This window comes from Austrofundulus limnaeus, unplaced genomic scaffold (assembly GCF_001266775.1).
Source record: "Austrofundulus limnaeus strain Quisiro unplaced genomic scaffold, Austrofundulus_limnaeus-1.0 Scaffold52, whole genome shotgun sequence".
Taxonomy (NCBI): domain Eukaryota; kingdom Metazoa; phylum Chordata; class Actinopteri; order Cyprinodontiformes; family Rivulidae; genus Austrofundulus; species Austrofundulus limnaeus.
In genome coordinates this window covers 856,591-880,411 of record NW_013952454.1, presented here as the reverse complement: position 1 = coordinate 880,411, position 23,821 = coordinate 856,591, and the positions used below count along the sequence as shown (strand labels likewise).

At 39.8% G+C, this 23,821-nt stretch overlaps 2 protein-coding genes across 3 annotated transcripts in view; one reads left to right on the top strand and one right to left on the bottom strand.

Annotated features, from left to right (window-relative positions):
- The first annotated feature begins 52 nt into the window (after positions 1–52).
- LOC106517726 (casein kinase II subunit beta) lies at positions 53–2,864 on the top strand. Of its 2 annotated transcripts, none has more exons than XM_014008716.1 (7): positions 53–147; positions 452–527; positions 1,234–1,336; positions 1,430–1,545; positions 1,628–1,703; positions 1,788–1,977; positions 2,412–2,864. In XM_014008716.1, exons 2-7 carry the CDS (start codon positions 456–458, stop codon positions 2,500–2,502), a joined length of 648 nt encoding a protein of 215 aa, XP_013864170.1. In that variant the 5' UTR covers positions 53–147; positions 452–455; the 3' UTR covers positions 2,503–2,864. The 2 variants fall into 2 exon arrangements, with proteins under 2 accessions (XP_013864170.1, XP_013864171.1); XM_014008717.1 differs by having other exon boundaries at positions 56–116.
- A 983-nt stretch (positions 2,865–3,847) lies between these two features.
- Positions 3,848–23,821, bottom strand: part of LOC106517723 (uncharacterized) — a 28,430-nt gene continuing 8,456 nt past the window's right edge. The window contains exons 12-32 of the mRNA XM_014008713.1: positions 22,921–23,049; positions 22,127–22,798; positions 21,725–21,889; positions 21,430–21,621; positions 21,183–21,350; positions 20,862–21,089; positions 20,566–20,754; positions 20,248–20,472; positions 20,003–20,167; positions 18,332–18,532; positions 17,981–18,172; positions 17,309–17,514; positions 17,022–17,090; positions 16,838–16,888; positions 16,174–16,236; positions 13,778–13,957; positions 8,518–8,895; positions 6,929–7,051; positions 6,628–6,741; positions 6,472–6,546; positions 3,848–5,449 (exon numbers count right to left, since the gene is read on the bottom strand). Of these exons, the coding sequence (XP_013864167.1) occupies positions 5,420–5,449; positions 6,472–6,546; positions 6,628–6,741; positions 6,929–7,051; positions 8,518–8,895; positions 13,778–13,957; positions 16,174–16,236; positions 16,838–16,888; positions 17,022–17,090; positions 17,309–17,514; positions 17,981–18,172; positions 18,332–18,532; positions 20,003–20,167; positions 20,248–20,472; positions 20,566–20,754; positions 20,862–21,089; positions 21,183–21,350; positions 21,430–21,621; positions 21,725–21,889; positions 22,127–22,798; positions 22,921–23,049 (3,815 nt within the window). The 3' untranslated portion in view covers positions 3,848–5,419. The remainder of the gene's footprint in view (positions 5,450–6,471; positions 6,547–6,627; positions 6,742–6,928; positions 7,052–8,517; positions 8,896–13,777; positions 13,958–16,173; positions 16,237–16,837; positions 16,889–17,021; positions 17,091–17,308; positions 17,515–17,980; positions 18,173–18,331; positions 18,533–20,002; positions 20,168–20,247; positions 20,473–20,565; positions 20,755–20,861; positions 21,090–21,182; positions 21,351–21,429; positions 21,622–21,724; positions 21,890–22,126; positions 22,799–22,920; positions 23,050–23,821) is intronic.

The window sequence follows — 23,821 nt, the reverse complement described above, 5'->3', positions numbered from 1 at the left end:
TTAGGCCTACTGCATTTATTTTGAAAACCTTGAAAAGCACTTCCGCTTTTTTTCCGCACAACACCGGAAGCTACACCGTCTTGGAGAGAGCCTGGACGCATTAGCGAAGCTTACAAGTAAATATATTAATAAATATTCATAAGAAAGGTGAGTAAACGCGTATTAATGCCACATTTTATAAATACGAAGAGAATAATTTATTTTGATTTTTATATATATAATTTGCTCACGTTCTGCGCTCGTACGTTACACGATGGGCGACGCAAGCTAGCGTGTAAATGAGAAGCTAACCTTAGGTAGCATTGCAAACCCAAGTTAATTCTGTGAGGCTTAAAAATAGGGTTCGTGAAGTTTATTTAGCTAGCCTAGTGGGGTTTTCCTCCTGGTTAGCATGTTAGCCAGCCGGTGTGGATGTGAGGTGGTTTACGGCTCCTCTGCTGGTTTTTATCAGGAGGATGAGCAGCTCGGAGGAAGTGTCCTGGATATCCTGGTTCTGTGGACTCAGAGGAAATGAGTTCTTCTGTGAGGTAAGCATCATATGTACAAAAGTTAATAGTTTAGTTATTTCCAGTTGCTGTTCACTTAAAGAAAAACTATATAAGGAAGTGTCAAATTGAGTCTGAAATGCAGCATTTCCTTTCAGCTGCAGCAACTTCTGCCCATAATTATATGAACAGARGCACGTAGATGTAGAATTGCACCATCCTCACTTCATCTCTGATCATTAGGTAGACAGTTATTTAGATTGTTGGGTGTAAAATCTGCATAAAATCCTGATTTTCACTGATGTGCTCTGCAGTGGAAATAGACAGCTGTGTTTTTTTAGGGTTGGGCAAAAATTGTATGTTGTCCAGTTAGTCGTCAGTAGAACTGTCAACAATTAAAATTGGCCACTTTGCAGGCCTGGGTTTCAAAATGGGGCACAGTAAACGGTTGTACTTTACCTTTAAAATTATTGCATTTTGACCCAAACTGCAGTACGTGCTTAGTGAGGGTGTTTTAATATGAAGTGAGTGTTGTGTTGGTGAAAATGTACACAACAGGTACAGATAAAAACACATTTTATATTTATCTGGGAATCCTGTGTTTTTCCCAGTGTTTAAATCAAGTTTAACCAAAACCAGATGTTTTACAGTAATTTGACATTTTAGCATACTTTCTGTGTCTTACTGTTGTGCTGCTACAATCATTGGTGTCCTTTTTAATATCAATCTTTTTTTTTCTCTGTTTCAGGTGGATGAAGACTACATACAGGACAAGTTTAACCTGACAGGTTTAAACGAGCAGGTCCCTCACTATCGCCAGGCTCTTGACATGATTCTCGACTTGGAGCCAGGTGAGGCTGTCGAGAAGAGTTTAGTTCATATACATGAGGAAAGATATATCAAGGACAGTGAAATTAACTGTCTTTATTGATTTGATTTAACAGATGAGGAGCTTGAAGATAACCAGAACCAGAGTGATTTGATTGAGCAGGCCGCCGAGATGCTTTATGGCCTCATCCACGCACGCTACATCCTCACCAACAGGGGCATTGCACAGATGGTAGGTTTGGTTCATAGTAACKTTGGAGTTTTTATATGCTGTGAAATCATCAGTAGTAATCTGAATGTGTTGCTTTTGGAAGCTGGAAAAGTATCAACAGGGGGACTTYGGTTATTGCCCCAGAGTTTATTGTGAAAATCAGCCAATGCTTCCTATCGGTAAGTCTGACTTTTCTCAAACCAACTCTCTGATTTTAAGACGATGAAAGCCCCTCTAACTCCTCCTCCTCCTGACGGGTGCAGGTCTGTCAGACATCCCAGGAGAAGCGATGGTGAAGCTTTATTGCCCTAAGTGTATGGATGTTTACACCCCCAAGTCCTCTCGACACCACCACACAGATGGAGCCTACTTTGGCACGGGCTTTCCTCACATGYTGTTCATGGTGCACCCAGAGTATCGACCGAAGCGACCAGCCAACCAGTTTGTGCCGAGGTTTGTTCACATGCTCTTTATTCTCAGCTTTAAASGCKTCTAAAATCATTTAATCTGAGGAGAGTCGGAGCTGGATGCTGCTGCGAACTGTCGCAGGACTTTTGTAACACAGTGTAAACATCTACAACAATGCTTTTAATGAAACTGCTACAAAACTGTGCAAACTTGAGTCAGTATAGTTGTTAGCTTGACTCCCCCATGAGAACTTCTCAATTCTTCTAATAAAGTGTTTTACTATCTACGGCTATCTACTGCAGGTAAGATACGAAGTACTCATCGCAGCTCCACTAAACCCCACTTCAAAATAATAAYCTAAACTTTCCTATCAAGTCATAATCTCAATAATTCCGACTCTAATCCTGAGACCTGCTCCTACAACAATCATTTTTAAAAGCTGCGTTCTTCTGTATCAACTAGTGTTTGGTTTTTTTCAGGCTGTATGGATTCAAAATTCACCCGATGGCGTATCAGCTCCAACTTCAGGCTGCATCGAGTTTCAAAAGCCCGGTGAAGACGATTCGCTAGAGCTCAACTGTAAAAACAACAACAATGGACTCATGGACCTTTAATGTTTACCACTAGTTTGAAGCAGTGTACTATATATTCCCAATAAATGGTTGTACAGTTATGGAAGCTCATCTGTGTTAATACSKTTTTAAATGACCCATTTCTTCGTATTTAGTGAAACCGAGTTGAATTATTTTTTATCTTTACGGAGCATGCCCAAAGCTCAAACTTTAGTGCATCGTTTTTGATGGGGTCTCCTGTAGACAAGTTATACGGCAGAAGAATTACAGTAAATCAGTGAATATTGCCAAAAAATGTCTCAGATTTGCCGTAGACGTTTGACCTTGAATTGTAATGAATCATAAAGTTGTTACAGAAGATGTTGAATATCTTTTTCTTCTCCCAGCACTTTGTTTTAGTTCCACAGCTGGTCGTTATTCAGTGAAGACAGCGACACAGTTCTCATGTTTTCAGCTGTAAACACCACCATTATGGATTTGAAATGAAACTTGTGTTTCACCTCCAGACCTTCAGCTTTATTTTGAAGGTATTTACATCCACATCAGGTTGGGTGAATTACTAGTTGGGCTGCTTTCGCAGTGTGCTTAGTAAGCATACTGCAAAAGCAAGCAGTTTTGCAAGATGAAGAAGTGGTCGAGTCAATTACCTGACTTAAATCTGAGCGTTTTACTTGAAGACAAAACTGAAGGGGAAAATGGCTCAAGAAGAAGCAGGAAGTGAAGACAGTTGCAGTAGAGGCCTGGCAGCATCTGCTGATGTCTGCTCCAGACCGAAAGCTGTAAATGACTTAAGGATTTGCACCCAAATATTAGGTGAAAGTTTTAAGTTGTCCCATTAATTTTGGTCCTTTAAAAAAGTAGACACATCTACAAAGTTGTAATTCAAACACCTTTCACATGATTTGGATGTAAACTTCAAAACTAAAGCTGACAGTTTGCAAATAAATTCATTATGATGGTGTTTACGTTGAGTGGCCAAAGTTTTCAGCCTCCTTGGACACAAATCACGGTTTTGGTAAGGCACATTAAGTTCTTACTAATTTCACATTCATTTTTACTGTGCAAAGATAAATTTACTCTCAAACACAGAGCATTTGAGAAAAGACAACCATCATTTGTCAGCTGAAAGACTTTCTGCAGGATAGTTTATCTTCTGAAGAAAACTTTTGCAAGCTTCATTCATGCTGGACGTTTGACTCATTAGCGCCACTAGTGTTTGGACATGGAACTGCATCCACCATCATCCCTCAGGCAAATGATACAAGCAGCTACTTACTTATTGCTAAAATTTTAACATACAAGTTGCATACTTCACACTCGGACAGACCCAGACAAAAAGCAAATTAGTGCATAATTTTATTTTTTCATATAAAGACAAGGATCATTCACAAAGCAACAATAGTTTCTRCAACTAAAACCTACATTTATGTCCTCTGAAACGCTACTTTTTCATCCAGGAGATGATTGTGAGGTGTTTTTTTTTAATCTGTGAAGCTACATTATCACAGGATTCTGTTTGGGTTGGAAAGAAACCTAAAAAAAACTTGCTACAGAAGCAAAACTTTCCTCTATAGAAAACGTACAGCAAGTGAGAGCATTCTAAGGTGAAACTACGTGGCTAAAAAGGCTTTATGAACGTGTTTGATAATGTATTTGACATCTCTAGCTGAAGCCTCGCAGCTCATGTTAAAACACCACAAAAACATCAAAATCACAAACAGTTCTGACTCTTCAAATAAATTACTGTATACCTGTAAAAAAAGCCACATACACTCAGGCAGCTGCCTTTGTTTTACACGTGGTTGTTGTAACAAATGTGTTTTTCTAGACTTCACTTCAGTGAACAATAATGTACATTTCTAATAAAAATGGATTTTTATTCCTCATACAATCATATGAAGGTCTGTTGTTTTACAAAGAACATCAAAACCTGAGATAAGCAGACCAGAGCTAGTGAAACTTTTATCAACCAAAAATATGTTTAAAAGCGACTTTTATGATGCCGATAAAAAATGTGTCTGAGGGGCAGCGTTCTGCTGCCGTCTGAAGTGTGAGGACTTTTAATAAACTTGGTGGACTACAAGAGGAAACGATTAAGAATGATTCAGGGTTTTCAGGCAAAACAGATTTTAAATAAGTCTTCAAAACTTCAACAATTAAACAAGACCGATATGAATAACTTAAAAACCTCACTTATCTTTTTTTTTACAAATACTATAAAAAGCACACTTTTATAAAATAGAGAAATATTTCAAAATAGATCAATTTTTATTTCAAACTTTACAAGAACGTGTAAGCTACTGGTTCCTTGCTGGTTTGCTGAGCAAAGATTTCAATTTTTAGTACCTGAGCAAGAAAACAAAAACTTTCCAAATTTGAGCACAGAATATTATATTTATCGATGCGAGGTATGTCATTTGTTTTATAAAAAGGAAAAAAGTCTCCTGAATTGGGCAGACAAGTAAACAACAAATAAGGAATGTGTTGACTTGAATGTCTTAACGTTTTCCCCGAGTAGCACCAAGGGAAGAAAAGCTAACTGTAGTTTTATGAACTAAAGTGGAAAACAATAGATTTCAAACAAAATGACTGTTAAAAACCACTATGAAATAAAAAACATTTAAAGCAAACATAACTGAGATCACTCAACTGAAAAGGCTGGTTCTTAAACCAATAAAAAATGTTCACACTAAGCCTTGAAAACACAGCAACGAGATAAGCTTTTGATCAGCGATGTGCAGCTCTACCTACTACTCAAATGAACATGAAAACAAGAGTCAGACAGAATGATCCACTCAGTTATTAAACATTTTGGGTGCAGGTTTCTGAGGTCTACTGTGCGCAGAGAGAAGTGGTGAACGTATCGACTGCTGCAGACGGAGGACGTCTGAGAGCTGAGTCAAAGAAAAGCTGGGTTACAACGCAGACACTCCGCYGGGCTTCTCCTGCAGCAAACACACAAAATGACATTAATTTGCAACAAGAAAGAACTACTTTCTCAGTCAGCACGGCCACAGAGAGCCGCCTGTGTCTCCACACTGTCTCCTTCGTGCTCAAAATGAACTCCCTCCACTTGTTCTCTTACAATCTTTATAAGATTTACTGGAGGAGATGGCAGCGTACTGCAGCAGCGTTTCTGCATAAACACGCCAAAGAAGTCCTGACCAATCACACAATATGGTTCAAGAAAATAACGCATGTTTTGTCACAAGACCGCACCAGCGAGACACAATTTTGCCACTTCTAATCAAGTACAAACCAGGGTTTGGTTCTTAAAACCAAAACTGTTTGAGTTACGTCTGTTTTTTCCTTTTTATTCAAGACAGATAAATAATCAACAAGAATTGTTGGTTTAAAGTGCCTGTGACGTGCATATGCATGAAATACAAAAAGTCAAAGAAAATATATTTATATTTAAGAAATTTGGCATAATACACAATTTGACACGTTATGCAACATAATTGGCCTATTATTTTTTTTATTTTGCTCAGCTAAAGTGAAACAGGAAGTGGCATCAAAGGGTAACTGAGAAAAAAAATCCCAGGTTTTTGTTTATTGAAACAATATTATTTGAACTATGACTCTCTCATCTCTTTTTGATAGTGATTAAAATATTCTAAAGAAACTTCAGATACTTCTCTACAGTCTGTGCTGTTAGCCATTTTAGCAACGCTTTGTTTACATTCAGACATTCCCCTTTGACATCACTTCCTGTTTCTTCACAAGCAAATATCTCAACAACTGTTCATCTCAGCRACATGAAATCTTTTTTTTACAATATGTTATCAATATTATCTTTCCAAAAAATATGTTCATATTTATTATTAAAAAAATTATGTCACAGGCACTTTAAGATGTTTGTAGAACCTCTAATTTTAGATGTCAGAATTAAAGATAAAAGCACCATAAATAGTTAAAACAGTAAATGTGCAATTCTCATTTGGTAACTTTTAATTCACTTCGGCACCTTATCTTCATCAGYGTCTGCAGATATGACGATCCTCTTCTCCACACGGGTCTCTGTGGATCCACTTCTCACCACCTGTGTGAGAGTAAAACGTGTCTAAGAGGCATATCAAATAAAGTGTAAAAACAAAGCAAAGAACTGATGCGTGCTGCTAACCTTTGAGATCTGAGTAGTGGTGACGGTGGTGCCGCTGGTCGTCTCTGAGGAAATGATCTGAGAACTGGAAAACGTAGCACCATCTTTGTCCTCGTCTGTTCCTTCATCCGTCACCTGAGGGAAAAAAAAAGCAGCACAAAAAAAAGCACTGAGTAATTATTCAACTCAACGTAACTCTGACCTCCTGTTTAAGAAGGTGCAATGGAGCCCCCCACAAACCCAGAGCAGCTTGTCATCAGACCTCCTTCAGCCCAACCTGAGCTCCTGCAGGTCGGGCAGATCTGGTGCTGGAGGCCCCTACCTTTGAAGACTCATAGGTGAAGGTCTTGGTGGGGACGATAGGGACCTCTGTGGTGGAGATGTCACTGGACATGGAGTTGGAAACGGCTGTGATGGTAACAGTCTGGGTCTGCACCAGAGGGGGCTGTGAATGGGAGCATAGCCCCGTGAGCGGCTGTTTTAACGGGACCGACGCCCCACAGAAACCATGCATTCTCCTACGTGATCATTTCCACCACCAGCCCGCATTAGTCTGAATTATTTTTAAAGGGATCCATGATTAGTTGTAACATTTGACTTTATTTAATAAACATATATTTTAACTGTAAAATAAAGACTGTAAAAATACTGTAGGATGTTTAGTTTTTATCATTTTTAAACTAAAAGTTTAAAAATATATTACACAGACTGAGCCATTTTATTTACACACAAAGCATTCTTGGTAAATGATGACGTGGATAGGTCCTCGGTGCGAGGCTGCTAGCGAGCTATATCCACCCTGAAGGTTAATCTTGGACAATATCTGATGATBGACTCTTTTAAATGAAACCAGAGAGCATTGACAGAGAGGAGAAGGTAGAAATGACTCAGCCTGGAACTGAAAATATGGATGGAGGACAACAGAGCTGCTTTATGGAAGAAGAACCTCAGCTTAGCCTGTTAGCTTTAGCATTAGCCTTGAAGCTATCACCATATATATGTATTAGCTCAGAGCTACACATTCTCCTCTCGTCACTGAGGTCCTCCATCCACATGACAGAGAGGGGAACACAAAAATGACTCAGCCTACACGTGAAAATATGGATGGAGGACCTCAGTTTAGCTTGTTAGTTTGTCGTGTTAGTGCCGAGCTAATACATATAAGGCAATATAGCGTACGGGCTAAAGCTAACAGGCTAAGCTGAGGTTCTTCTTCCATGAAGCAGCTCTGTTGTCCTCCATCCATATTTTCAGTTACAGCTGAGTCATTTCTACCTTCTCCTCTCTGTCAACGCTCTCTGGTTTCATTTAAGAGTCGATCATCAGATATTGTCCAAGATTAACCTTCAGGGTGAATATAGCTCGCTAGCAGCCTCGCACCGAGGACCTATCCACGTCATCATTTACCCAGAATGCTTTGTGTAAATAAAATGACTCAGTCCGTGTTAAAATTTATATTTTAAAATTCAGCCTACAGTATTCTTACAGTCTTTATTTTACAGTTAAAATATATGTTTATGAAATAAAGCCTAACATTACAACTAATCGGGGATCCCTTTAAAGCATACGCATRTTAAGAGTCCTTCCTGCTGGGACTTATTACACCAAAAGAACAGAAGAAATTAAAATGAAGTTTATTAGAATTTGAAGTGATTTTTATGTTAAAGTTACATGATTGTTAGTGCAACCCGTCACCATAGTGTAGATCTTTGCACACCACTGTGCAACACCTCTGCAGCGCGTAGAATTCAATTGGAAAGCAATTCTCGCGGTACTCACTACTTTTACAAATTTGTCTTTTTGTGTGTGTCACGGTGCTGCAAAGGAGTGAGCAAGTGTGGCTACTGAGAGCCGAGCAGACGAAAGAAACCACACACCCCGCCCCCACCCCGAGGTGATTCAGGAGACTACCTGGAAGCAGCGTAACACCTGTGGACCCTCGCTCCTGAAATAGGAAGAAAATCCAACCGGTTTACGCAGCCCTTCTTCCTCCCAGCCCTCATCTAAAGCTTTACAGGAGAACTCGCCGGGCGGAGGAGCCAGCTGGGTCATTTCCACCTCTACGACCGGCACCGAGAGCGCCTCGAAATCTGTAACTTCCTCATGATCGCACGACTCCTCATCCTCCTCCTCCTCCTCAACAGGAGCGCTGAGAGATTTGAGGCTATCAAGCTCAGTCTCGTGGCTCTCAGTGGGGCTGGGTGGGTCTGAAAAGACCAGATTACTGACGGTTCCCTCGTGGGAAGAGTTTGTCTCTGAAGGTTTGCAAAGGGAACTAATGCACACACTCTAAAAAAGACAGAGACAGTCACTGTGTGATCATGGGCAGGTCTTAGAAATCACAGATGACAAACTGTAAAAATGTTTGAATGCAGGTGAGTTAGATGTCTTACACAGAGTATCAATAACATGATGTATAACAAGATGGTGGTAGTCATGTTTTTTAATAAATTATTATTGTTGCAGAGCCACAGCCTRACTGAGCAGGTCTGAGTATGAAACAGACTGCAGGTTGTCAGACTAAATGAATTAAGGAAAGTGGATCATTGTTAGTTTAACTCAGCGATGTAAACATGTACTTCAGTTTGGGTACTCGTGGATAACAAGTACTTATWGAGTTAAAACCTAAACATTACACAACAAYTTTAAAAACATTTTTATTTAACATGGCTGTCCTTCCTTATAGGCSTACAGCTCCTCTGGCTGGATCAAATTAAACGTGCAGAATCATATATACTGATGAAACGTTTTAAAATTTTCTTTCAGACTGCAGAATTTTGAAACATGAAACTGACAAACATTGGAGTACTGATACTAGTATCAATGCTGAGTATCGGGCACTTTGTGCAAGTATTTGTAAAAATGCTGATAGGACACCACAGGTATTACTATTAAATTTTAGGGGTGTAAAAAAATATAGATACATGAAATATTGTGATATTTAAAATCCTGATACTGCATCAATTCTCAGCACTAAAGCATAAAAGCATCGCATCAATTTTTAAATAAGTGTTAAAATGTAGACCTTCATGTCAAATGTTGGTTTGATGAGTTTTTTTTAATTAGAAATTTTTGTAGAAAAACAATGTCAATATATTGCCTTGCTTACAGTCTCACAATATWTTATGAAATATCTTATCATGACGTGTATCATTTAACCAAATTTTTGCCAGTACACAGCCCTGGTAAATTTGACCCTTAAAGTTCATTCCATACATTTCCTGTGAGAAATAAAAATAAGATGTTCTGCAAAATCAAAAGCTTCTATTTTCTAGTTGCAATTTAAAAAAAATAGTTTTCACATTTTAAATCTCCACTAGTTTCATTTATGTTCACTACATTGCATTGTGAATAAAATATGGGTTTATGTGATTCACACAAAAAATAAAATCAGATTTTCCTATCATTTGCATTGAGGTTGGAAATATTCATTTGTTTCTAATTTACTTGAAAGCAATAAGTATAAACTTGTGAATCATTTTCTTGTAAACATCAAGGTAATATATAAAAATATTAAGAAATTATGTTAATTTATCCCATTTCTTTTGAAACCATGGTCTATTTTTGCTACTTGTAACTTTAAAATGCATCCCTATTGTCACTTTTTAAGATGCAGCTTTAACGCAGTCTATTCACAGCATTTACTGAGAGGATTAGGATTTTCACATGGTATATGAAAAGTGAGGGATTACGAGGACACTATAAACAGCTGGAGCAGCCATGAACTGAAATCTCTTATATTTATTAGTATCTAAATGAAAGAAGAAGAAAAAAACATCAGCTGAACTTAAGGTGGAATGTCTTTTATTTCTTGGTCTAAGTTGATTGTCAAAGAGTCATGCAACAAGAAATCACTTGCCAACTTCCACATATTTCCTTTCATTAAAAAGTTATTAAGTCATACAACTGAGCTGCCTCGAAGTTTCCCACCTTAGTCAATATTAAAATCCCCCTGAAACAAGCCTGCAGTGTTGCAGTGTGTGCTTTGTGTGCTTTCAGGTTTAAAAAAGTCACAGTGATCAGTTTATCTGAAAACAAAATACTGAAGACAACATTCAGTAAATGTACCTAACAAGTTTAYAAAAACAAGCTCAAAGTGAAGCGGTCGGACCGGTCAAACTAATAAATATCAGAGAATATGTCTTCAAATTCCATCACAGAAAACATTTTAAATGCAGACTGACATGTTAGACTCATTTCCAGCCCTAAACAGTCTTTAGAGATGAAAAAACGGTGCAGCAGTTTAGAAAAACAAGAATTGAAAAGCCTCATCCAGAAAATGTCAGAGAAAAAAAAAAGTTCTGCTTTCCGAGCGGAGCGGAGGATGAAGATGAAGAATGCTGGAGCGGTTTTGCAGAAGAAGGAGAAAAGGAAGACAAAGCAAAGTAGATGGGCTGATGGGCGAGGCGCGGTCCCCGGTCACACCTGCCTGGTAGGGTAGAGGTTCCCAGAGCGYTGAGACGGCCCCTCAGCTGCGTTTGGAGTAGAAGTCGAGCAGGGGGCCGCGCGGGAGGCGGATAACAAACTGAGAGCGGGGGAGGAGGAGGAGGAGGAGGAGGGGGGTGGGGACAGATGAGAGGAAGGAATTCTGAAGCGTCTGCAACGACCAATAAACTGCCAGAATTTTCAATACTTCTTTAAAGTGCTTAAACCTAGTTTTACTTATTTGTTTGTTGTCCAGATCATGGAAACATTGCCGGTGCATGCATTTTAACATGCATTCATTTTCCATGTCCAACAACCTTATTTTAATTTTTCAAAAAGACAGAAAGTCATCCACACTTGCCGTATAAYGTAAGATCAAACTGAATGATTTCAATGTTTTCAGCTTCAAGTACAGTGGTGCCCTGAATTACAAGTTTTATTCGTTTCGTGACGGCGCTCGTAACTCATATTACTCGCATCAAATCAATTTGCCATAAAGAAATAAATTGAAAAGCCATTAATCTGTTCCGACCCCCCCCCTTAAATATGAAAAATGTAATATAAAAACACAACAGAATTTACTGCAATTAACTAGTTTAATCCATTATGTACAGGATTTAACTTGGAGATCAGACGCTTGAAGATGCGGACAGAGGTGGAGGGAAAGGGTTGAACTGAAAATAATTATCTGCAAACATAAATACAAGCACAACACTGATGCTACCTCTACGATAGGGATGGGTACCGAATTCAATACTTTTAAGAGTACCGACCAAATTCTGTCAGTACTACTGGGTACCTATTCACATAACATCTAACGGTACCATGTTTCGGTACCTAAACGCATCATTGTGACCATATTGGCGTAAGAGTGGTGGGTTTTCCATGCTTGTCCTGAACGCAGCATAATGTAAGAGCGTAATGACGTCAGCAGCCGCTGGTTCAGTAAACAGAGCTCAGTCTGGATGTAGCTTGAAAGCCTCGCAGCTCCTGGAGTGAAACTCACCGAACAGACCGCCTCTGAATTATCTTGTGAGCACGACGTTCGCTTGCTCAAAGTAAATAAAGTACAGTGACTTTTTTTTATTTCATCCACCATTAAACAGAGACCGGCAGAGGAAAACAACAGAGGTGCTTCCTGACAGTCCGAACACGTCTGACATGAAAGAGCACAACCCAACTTGAAGTGTTGGACAGGTTTTGGATGTTCAAAACGTAGCTTGAATACCTTTTATTTATTTTAACTCCATCCTCTTTTGCTTATTTGACATAGACTTATTTACCTTACATGGACCTCCATCACACATTTCTTTTCTAGTGGGGAAATGACATCAATAGAAATACGTGGAGCTGTATTTTAATTTGTGCAATAAGACAAAACAGTCTTATTGTTTTCAAGAGTTTTCACTTTAAAGAAATTAGTTAAACAACTGATGTTACGATACAAAGTGTTGGTTGTTGTCTTGATATTTGTTAAATTTTATATATTGACAAATAAATATGTTAAATAAAAAAAGTTTTTTATTAAAAACAAAACACACACAAAGTACCGAAAATTGGTACCGTTGAGTACTGGTACAGACTTTACTACCCACTTAAAGCCAACAAGCGAGACGAGATGCTGGGAGGATGTTGTGGCAGATGTGCACTGTGGCCATCGATGCGCCAGTTAGCGGTGGGCTGTCTGAAGCTGACTCCTAACCCGAATTTTAACTCTCAACCCAACTACTTCAAAAACTGTTTAGTTGAGACACTCGTAAGTCAAGGTACCACTGTAGTTTTAACAAAGCCAGAACAATCTGGGCACTGAACCTTGAGAACGTTTAATGTCGTGATACGCTAAGTGGGTGAAAAAAGCATTTAATACTTCATCAACATGTCGTGTGATTGGCAGCTCCAACAATGAAGACTCAAAGTCAGCTGTTTGTAATATTTATGTGTTTGAAGATAAAAACAGGGATTTTATTTTGAGGTGTTTTTTTTATCTTTCAGGCTCAGCTGCCACCTAAACAGTGACTTATATCACGCTGGACTGAGCTGCAGATTTTAATTWTCTTCATTTTAGTTTATTATAGCAGCAGAAGGTCTGAAGCAACTGTGAATGAGGCCTTGTCTCTTCATGAAAGAACAATCAGACTTGGAGGAAGCCGCAGCCAAACGTAAAGTGAAGGCAGCATGAAAACAAAGCAAAAATAAAAAATAAAGTAAAACCRGGAGGAACAGAGAGGAGAGGGCTGTCAGAACATGCAAACCTTTATGATGGTGGTCATCTCTTAGTCATGCAGTATATTTTGCAGTCAGGTCTGTCAGTCATGCAACGCAAATTAGATCARGCTTCAGATCTGATGCAGATCAGATCTGGACCAAGTGAGTTCTCAGAGAGGGGACAACCTGTCCCAAAGAAACCTCACCCGCATTCTTCTTTTCTGTAGAAGAACAAAAGGTTCTGGCCCGACTTCCACAAGGCCGTCTGCATTCTCTACACATGCATGTGCTGCAAACCACATGCCATGGCCTCCAGCAGGACGTGCACACAAACAGAACTGACTCCTGCCTTTATCAGCTTCTTTTCAACTCACTCAGATTCACTCCACTCAAGATGCTACGAACAAGTCTGCAGACTTGAGCTGTGATTTCAGTTCAGGAACTGATCGTCTGCAGAAGCTMATTTCAAACCGTTCCTTTCAATCCCCCCCTCAGTTCCTGAACTGACGGGATAAAAAATGGTGATCTGCGGGACACTTACCCCGTCTGCGCTGGGCAGAGGCTGACCGTTGATGCCCAGCGTACGGAACGGAGAGTGAGTGGACAGACGCTTGTCCCACTCGCTMGGCTTCAACTCGGGAACAGCCTCCATGAAGTTCCTCTTCAGCTCGCTGATGCTGGCGTGGTGCCGGAGCAGCTCCTCCGGAGGCTTGTCGAAGTCCTGCATGAAGGGAAAGTCCACGAGGAGACAGGCGATGTCGGGGGCAGGGACAAAATGTAAAATGAAGGGAGGCAGGAATCGGACGATTGAAGCAAGGAAATTTAAAAAAAAAAAAAAAGGTAGAAGAGGGAGATGATGAACAGGTTGAGAGAAAAAGAATAAAAGAAGAAAACAAAAACAAAGTTAGAATCTGTTGCTTTGTTGCATCTTCTGTTGCTGATTTCATGAGTAAGCTGAAGCAGTGTTAACAGGTGATTCTATAAGATCATTAATTACACGGAGTCAGTAAATCTCAAATGTTTGCACTTCTTGCTAGAAGTACAAATACTTGAAGTTTCCTGACATGCTGCATCAGCGTATCTGATTCAGACCTTAAATTATTTCAGCTTTGAACAAGCAGCAGCTTTAAAACACACAGCACAGCAATTTCAGCTTCAGTTTCACAGCATTAGGACAGCAGTGAAACACAGAGAAAACAGGCTGCAAATCAAATGACAGCAGACATGGTACAGGATGCAGAAAACGAAGCATCTCATAAAAAAAGAAAAACTCGTTCATTTAGGATAAATGAACAAACGGCAACAGAAGAAGTGCTGATTCAGCAACACGTTAATATTGCAAAACATRCTGCAGACAGTTCATTTCTTCATAACACTCGTTTAGGTGCATAACAGCAAATGCGTTTTGCTCCAAATGTTACTTTTGTTCATTGTTGACTAATTTCATTTATGAATGATAAATTATTTGTAAAACTGCTGCAAAAGTGTCATGCATCGCTGTTCGTTTTAGAAAAGAGATGATAGGAAAAAGCAGAAGCAGGAGAATACTGATGATTTAAAATGAAAACGTAGAAAAACATTTAACAAGTTCTTGTTCCATGTTAGCAGTGGTGGGCAGCGCTAACCCAAAAATTAGCTCCGCAATTTCCAAAGCGCTTATGAAAATATTTAGGTCCGCAACTTCAAAAACGCTCATGCCATAGAGAAATTAGCGGAAGCTAATTTTAAAGTGCAAGTTCAATTTGACACTTATTACCTGGCAACAATTCATGTACAATATATGTATACACTGCCAACTAGTGGTGTATGAACCCCTGTACAGCTTAATCCTACAACCGTCGATAGCTGGGGATGTGATTTCCTGAAACAGACCTTTAGCTCCTGGTGTAAAAATTAAAAAGTTGTTTAGGATTGCTAGTTCGACTGCTTCTTTGTCTTTTTCTTTTGTTTGTTGTAGATTTTTCATTAAAKAAGCATCAATAAAGCAATTTTAAAACTGTTTATTGGAAAACTGAAGCAATGCATTCTGGGTACATGACGGATTTGATTCGTGACGGAAAACGAAAGTTTTCCATATARTTGCTCCAGTTGACCACTAGATGTCTGTCTAACCCCGTTGGTGGATTGCTTCGACCAATTATGTCAAGTATTGAGCTCCAGCGTTTAAACTTTTTTTTAAAGGAGCTCCGATTGTAAAGTAAAAYAAATCAATACATACAAAATTTTAGTATGGATTACAAACATTAACTGTTTTTGCTGGGAAAGGGAGAACTAAACATTGCCTTCCTGCTACATWAGCAGACACAAAGCATTGTGGGAAATGAGAACCGTGACCAAGAGCAACAGTCAGCAAGGATGTATACCTTTCCAATAAGTRTGTTTATCTGGGAGGGGTGCTGTTAGATRGATCATGTGTTGTGATTCATTGACAGGCAGCCATACCTTCCAGTGTTCAAGATAATAATGACTGGTAGATAATTAGTTATTAGCTGTACTGCATTTTACTTTTAGAAAGTGCAAATCCGCTTATGAATTATAAAAATTAGTAAGACGCTAAAGCGCAAACAAAATATTTAGGTCCGCAATTAGCGGATATGTGCTTTAGCGGACTGGTGCCCACCAGCGGACTGGTGTTAGCTCACAGCTCAGTATCACACCACAATAACAGACATGATGAGATGCAGCATCCTGATCCAGTTTGGCTCCACCCATGGAGAAAAAAGCTTCCATTTGTTTTTGTTAAATGTTAAGCAGCGTTCTCTCCTCAATCAGCTGGATTAAAGTTCATTTGCCRCACGCATTGTCATTTAGTGCAAAATCCAAAATTAAATAAAACAAACAAATCAAGTCACATGCAAGTATGAGATTAAATGGCAGCCGGAGAGCCAAAATAAAAAAATTAAAAAAAAGAAGCAGATCTCCAACACAGATACAAACCTCCAGCATTAACAGRCTATGTCTGATATAAATTGTGTCACCCTCATATTTCTTAGCTCTTCTCTGTGAAGAATGAAAAGAACAAACAAACAAAAAAGTGTGGGTTTGTTTCAGTTTGCCTACATACTGCCAAAACTAAAACATGCACAAGTTCACTCGAGTGTTAATACGACAGAGTAGGACTGCATGCAAAATGATTAGGTGCAAAGTGATCACAAGGGGCTAAAACTGTACTATAATAGCAAAAAATAAAAATAAAATACAATAAAATAAAATAAAATAAAAAAACAATGAATGGCTTTAGAAGGCTGGCTGTTGGATTCTAGGCCTGTAAAAGGAAAATAAATGAAGAATCTGATAAAACATCTGTAAAAGTTATATGTGTGCATTTCGGTGTTTACAACAGCAAGCAATGAGAAGAAAGGTTGACTTTGAAAACTTTGAAACAGTGAAGTTATTCTGAGGTCAGACTGATTTTWAAGTTTTCTGTTCAGATTCAGTGTCGACACAGCAGATTAGCAAACCTGCGGTCGCTTTAGCTCTAGCTGTATGGAAGCACAGCGTGAGAGCAGGCTGGACTCAGCCTTTGGAAAAGTTCTGCGTCGTCAGAATGAAAGAGGAGAAATGGCTGCGGTTTGACACGAGAGGGCGCAGAGAATCTGACCTTTCGCATTAGCACGCCCTCCAAGCTCGTCTTCTCCGACTCGGACTCGTGCTAACCCGGAGAAGAGACAGGAACACGAGTTAGCATTCTGTGACCGCTGGCTTGGAGCATCTCAAGTCTTAGGTCGGAGTGAGAACGTGTCCTCTGAGGGACGACATGCAACAGGCCCGAGTCCGACACTAACCTGAAGGTCACCATTGAAGGTGGAGACCAGTGAAGAYTGCACTTCTCTCTGCTCCCTCCACACTGCTGACTACAGCAGCAAAACAGACACAGTTTACACTCAGATGCACATTTCCGCTCAAAGCACTTCAAACTCTTTCAATCACTTTCGAAGCACTGGATGGTATTAATTTACTGACCTTTTACTTTTAAAATGTATAAATATTTAAAGTACGTTGCCACGTTCTGTTCATACGTACTGAATTTACATCCCAAACATATTTATTAGCAATCAGAAGAACTGTATACCTTGCTCTCAGACACGGCCTCCACTTTTGAGGGCTCTGCAGCTTCCACAGTGACCTCCAGCTTCCGGTCCTCCTGGCGGCTGGTTTTGATGGGGGTGGAGGTCTGAGGCTGGTCGAAGGGGGACATGGGAATTCCAGCCTCTGCCAGGGCAGCCTGGGAGAAGACAGGAGCGCTGACGGGACGTAAGCCCCTCTGTGTGCTCACAACTAGACAAAAAACAAAAAAACAAAAAAGGGGGAATTAAATGCAGTTTATGGTTTCAACGCATGCTGTTTGAAGTTGTATGGTTAATTGCGGCAGCGGGCATTTAGATGCAAACAAAACGGGGTATTATACCTACTGTACTCAGACTTACTGTGATCCGATGCTGCAAGGGTATACTGTACCTTATTTGTTTCCAATACGTAAAAGTAAATGTGAGCTGGGCAAGAAGCAGACATCCTCAAAGTGAAATGAAAGAAGCAGTTCTGGTTATGATCCGCCAATGGATGAAGCAGCTGTTAGGCCTTATTTCAAGCTAAACGACAAAACGTTGCAAATGAGGAAGCGTAACGGTGGCTTTGAGCCAAACGTTTGATCCGTAGTGGAGAGTCCAGTTAATATATGTTAGTAAGCATTTTATGAAGCAAAAAGAAAGTGAGTGAAAACAAACCCAAACAAGTAAATAAATACCTGACTCTTTGAGGCCAACATCAAACAGAGCAAACCAGTCCCCACCAACATGGGTATCTGTGATTGGAAGCCTTTCCTCCAGGATTCGCTTCTCAAACCTTGGTTTCCTTTCAGAAACTTGGATCCTCGTTGCGGCCTCTGCAGCTGGAAGTCGGACCTCTGCTGGGAGCCACGTGCGTTCAGGAGCAGCGACTAATACAAACGCAGGTGTTATTTTCAACTGCACAGCTAACAGAAATGGATTACAGCATTTAATTTGAAACTAAAAGTGCCACATGAATAATTTACACTGTCAATAAGCCTCAACAATTTTTTTTYCCGTGTTTAGTTGAACAAATTTCCATTAGTTACCCGATTTCTTTGGAGCCCAATCCAAAAGAACAAACCAATCATCTTCCACAGCTGTCAGCACTGGAGGCGGCTGCACCACTTCCATCTTTCGCCACCTTTCTTCCACTACAGTGATTCTCTTCTGAACCCTCTGCTCTGTTGCTGCAAACTGTTCAGCTGCTCTCACCTCAGGAGCAGAGCGAATACGTTCGTCCACTGCCGCTGACAGAACAYACACAACATGAAGCTAAGACAAAACTGGTTTATGAATTTATCCCTCCTATCTAAATCCTGAAAAACATCCTTTAAACCCTCGAGTTAGTATCTTAATGAGGTCCCACACAAASTCAAAGCAGCCACAGCATCTCAATTTAATCTGAGTCATTTGGTTAAAGTTAAAGCTCAGATGTTTGGATGGATTCTGTGGGAAAGTTGTATCTCACTTGTAGAACGAGCCAAAGAAAAAGAGTTTAATTTTGACCAAACCGATGAGGTGTTTGGAGGAAAAACTTTACCACTTTAATCCAGGGAATAAGTTTGAGGAACGGTGTGGAAGCTGAGGTTAAAAATGCCAGATCTTTGTATATATTGAAGAGAATGGTAAAATCTAGTATACTGAAGAAATATGGAGAAGTGTAAGTGAATTCATGCCAATTGTTGTTTGAGTTGGTGTTTTAAATTTTGTTTAGTTTTTTGTGTGTTTTCAGTTGTTTTGATTTTTGTTGTAATTTACTTTTCTTTTGAAMATATTTTGGGTATAAAAAAGGGGCAGATATTATAAGATTTATTCTTCTTCTGCTGCCTTTCATTTTATTTGATTTTATTTTGAATGCATGTTTTTTGTTCTTTGTTATTTTATGTTACAAATAAAATGATTAAATTTCTATAAAAAAAAGGAGTAGATTGACAACGTCTTGAAGACCTTCAGTGGCTTCCCATTACCTCCTAGTTATTTCTGCCTTAACGGATACAAAATAGACCTTTCCATACTCTCAGGTCATCTTCATCCTGTCACTTCACTGTTCCAGTTGCTTTAACTTAACGCTTTATTTTAAAACATAACATTGGGTGTTCTGACATTTTTTATATTATTTAACCCCAAATCTCATACAAATAGTATTACCTCACCACCAATATCATATTACAAGCACACACTAACATTTTAGACAACTTATGCCAACTTAGAAAATTTTTTATGTCTAAATGACTAATTTAACTTTAAGTACTGGTTATAACATTCACTTTATTTTGATATTGTTGAAAATTTGATAAATGTTTTTGTTGGTTGTTGAAACCGTTTTGCAATATATAAAACATTCTTTTGTACTTCTGTTATGTTCATTTGGACTACAGCAAAAATGCTGGCTTTGATTATGATTACAGTTTTCTGTTAAATAAATGCTCTTGCTTTTTATGACCATTTTCTACTGCGATATATACCGTTACCATGAAGGGATTCAATTTATACCATGATATGAATTTGAGGTCATACCTCCCAGCCCTACGTTAATTAAGATTTTATTTGGTCATAACCCRTCCAACAGAATCACACTTCAAAATATCTGAACTACTGCTTCGATCTAGTGCCTAAAGTATCAGTTTCGTAAATGAAAAGCAGACAACAAAGCTCACTGCAAACTGTTAGTAGGCGTGATTGCGACTGAGCAGCAGACACACCAAACAGCAGAGTACCTGATCCTTCAGCTGCCACATCCAGCAGCAMAAACCAATCATCATCCACCTCGCGGGACTGCGGTGGGTCAACCAACGTCACACGTGGTCTCGCGACTTCCGTGACGAACGTTGGTTTGGTTTCAGCGGGTGCTGCTACACGRACAACACGCTGAACCACAGCAGCTGATACAGAAACATAAAAATAAATAGCCCTGAAATAAATTACGCAGCACACACAAAGCCTTTGGCGACGGGGGAAGTACCTGGTGGCGTGACGGGTGCAGGTTGTTCTCGTGCTAAGTCCAGCAGGACRAACCAGTCATCGTCCCCTCCCCTGCTAAGCAGCGTCTCAGTCTGGCTCAGGCTAATTTCAGGAACACGAGTCACGTCTTGCCTGCCGCCAACACCAATTATCTCCTTGCATGTTCTAGTCTCTGTGGTCGTCACCTYGCGCTCAAACATTTTCTTCACATCCTGAATGATCTCAACTGGGGCACAAACGAAGTGTGAAAGATTCTGAGTGACTCTAGCTTATCAGCCAGAAACAACAAACAGGCTGCAAACAGAAATGGGTTTTATACCTGGTGGGATTAAAACAGCCTTTTCATGACCAGGATCAAACAGAACACACCAGTCATCATCTTTTTCCAGCAGAGGCTGGAAACGCTGAGGTCTAATCTGGTCATAAGATGTCTGATACAACTTCTGACCTACTCTTTCTGYTTCAGCTTGAACAGCAGGATAGACTTTATGTGGCAGCGGTGCAGAAACTGAAAAAAAAAAAAAAAAACGGGATATAAACCTCATTTTTGACCACTGGAGGACATGAAACTTAAGATTTATTGAGCAAATGAAACCCTCTGAAAGGTTAAAATACCTGGAGGCATATACGATTCCTGTTTGGGAGGCACACCAAGCAACAGAAACCAGTCTTCATCATCTCTGTCATGTATTCGCTCTAATATAATCTGCTCCGGAAGCTTCTCGTCCTCGTTTTGCATCAAAGTCTCCCTGACTACATCCTTCTCGCTCCACTCTACTGACTCGGACATGATMGTAGCTTTACCCTCTCTGCGATAAACCTGAACACGCCCTGTCATAGAAACTATAAAACACAAAGAAAGAGCGCCGTGAGACAAAACGAGAAAAAAATTTAAATTAAATTCTGAATAAATAAATGAGGGAAGACAGATAATACCTTGGGACACGAGTGATGACTCTTTTATGGGAAGCAATGCATTCTGATCATCTTTTGTCTCCCTTTCTTTCATTTCCAAGTCCTCTACAAAAACTGCTACCTGTTCTTTCTGGCCAGCAGGTTCTTCTTCAATCAGAGAGACCCCTTCTTCTACACTCACTTCAGCAGCTAAGACACAAAACAGTAACTTCAGATATTGCAAGATGTGCAGGTTTTGAAAGCAAGGCTGAATGTTTTTGGCTTSTACCTGGTGAAACGTATGCTTTTTGAGGGTCCGACAACAGAAGCCAGTCATCAACTCTCTCMGTCACTGACTGCTGCTGGATTTCTTCAAGATTTCTTCGTATTAACTTTCTGTCTTCGACTATGTTTACCTCTTGTGCACATCCAACCCCAGAGACAAAACTTCCTTCATCCATCAGAGTTCCTTTCATTGTAACTGATGAGTCAGGAAAAAAGGCTTTTATCGTAAGAAGTTAGCGTGCGCCTCTTTTCTATGCAAGCAAAAAAGCAGAACTGAAAAAATTGTGTTTTAGCGATACCTGGTGGTAAGTAAAATGTTTTTCCAGGAGGAACAGCCAACAAAGTAAACCAGTCATCCACCCTTCTTATGAGTTCTTCTCTTTGTCGCCTCTCCTCCTCCTCCTCTAGAATCTCAKTTCTCCCTGCATGTGTTGAGCTGAAATACCTGCTCTCATCAGCATCGACTAGAGCAAAGACAAAGAAAATTAAAGCAAATGTGGCGAGTAAGTCCAAAAAGGTCACCGTTGAAGAAGCAGAACTTGTTCTCACTTGCAAGAAGCTTCACTTTAATCAAACTGCTGATGAAAGGCGGAGCATCTTGTTGGTAGTTGGTTAATTTTATTATTTTTATCGCACGTCACACTGTTAGATTATTAGAACGATCAGTAAAAGTCCAAAACGGTTTGCACAACATACTTTACCTGTTGCTGTAAAATAYGAAGGCCGATCAAAGAGCTTGAACCATTCCTCCTGAGCTCCAGCCTGTTCCTCCTCCTCTACAATAATCAMCTGCTTATCACCCAAACGCACTAGCTTTTGATACGTTACTGCAGAGGTGGCACCTGCAGCACCTGGAGAGGCAAACTTCTTCCTCACTTCTTCCAGGAAGTCCTTCTCTATCTGCCGTAGTTTCTCTCTGGAACTAAAATCCAACCGGTTCTCTTCAGTCTCCTCAACTCCTCCGTCCTCATCAGGCAGCAGATCTTTAAAGAACACCTGCTTTATCTGATCTTCCAGTTCGTCCACATCGCCCTCCGTAGACTYCGTCCTCCTCACGGATCTCYTCACCACTACCTTCGCTCCACCTTKGATTTGCTGCTGCTCCATCTCCTCCTCTGCTCTCAACCTGTCGACCTCTTCCTGCCCCAGTTCGCTCTCGATCATCTTCTGAACCCTCTCTGCAACCTCGTCTATATCCTGCAGCCTCTCCTCCAAGTCCCTCACTTCCATCAGCTTCCCTTTCAGAACCTCCGCCTCTTGCAGCGAGTCTACCAAGGTCACMGATTCCTGCAGCCGCTGAATGAATTCCCTGGTGGAGACTTCCTGTGTGGTCCCAGATGCGACATCAAGCTGGGACTGAGCTCCGACGGAGGCTAGAAGAAGTAAAACGACAAACGACACTCTGAGCTGTGGCTTTATTCACGCAGACGGCCGTTATCGAGCCCCTTCGATAGAGGCATCTGGCAAATGAAAYCTTCCACACAAAGAAACTTACATGGAGGCTTTTCAGTGCGCTCAGGTGGGCTGAACAATGGGTCAAAGTACAGGAACCAGTCATCTTGCTGTGTCAGTGCAGTTTGCAACAGTTGAGTCAAAGAGGGGGATCGTACCAGGCTGGGTTTGACTGACAGAGAAACCATAAGCAGCAGCTTTGTACAAAAATGTAAAAACCTCAAAACCKCTCATAGTTAAAACCAGAATGTGTTTGTGCTTCATTTCTTACAGGATAAATAAAGTTTAAATACATTTTAACATTATTAAATTCAGTGTTGTAAAGTAACTAAGTACAAATACTTTGTTACTGTACTTAAGTAGAATTTTTGGGTATCTGTACTTTACTTGAGTAAATATTTTTCAGCCTATTTTTTACTTCTAATCCTTACATTTTCACACAATTATCTGTACTTTCTACTCTTCACATTTTAAAAAAAGGCAAGAAGAAAGTTGTTACTTTTATTTTGTTTTTGCTTGTTTTCATTCCAGCTTGTTGTTGTAAAAAATAAATACTATCCATATAAACTGTGCCTCCTAGATAGAGTGAATTTAACTGTGGTTGAATGAGAAGTATAAATATATAAAATTCTGATGCCGTATTAGTTTGGACACAAACAAATCATGTCATACTCCAGCAGGACATAATCGTTAAAATAAAAAGGACTGTACTTAAGAAGTACTTGTATTTCATGAATTATATTGTCCTGATGCATCTCATTTCAGTATTATGAATTAAATTATTGCATTTACCTGCAACCTTGGATAGATTTTCATTTTGGAGAAAAGGTTTGGGCAGCCTTGATTTTGTATACAGTGGGGAAAATAAGTATTTAGTCAGTCACCAATTGTGCACGTTCTCCCACTTAAAAAGATGAGAGAGGCCTGTAATTGACATCATAGGT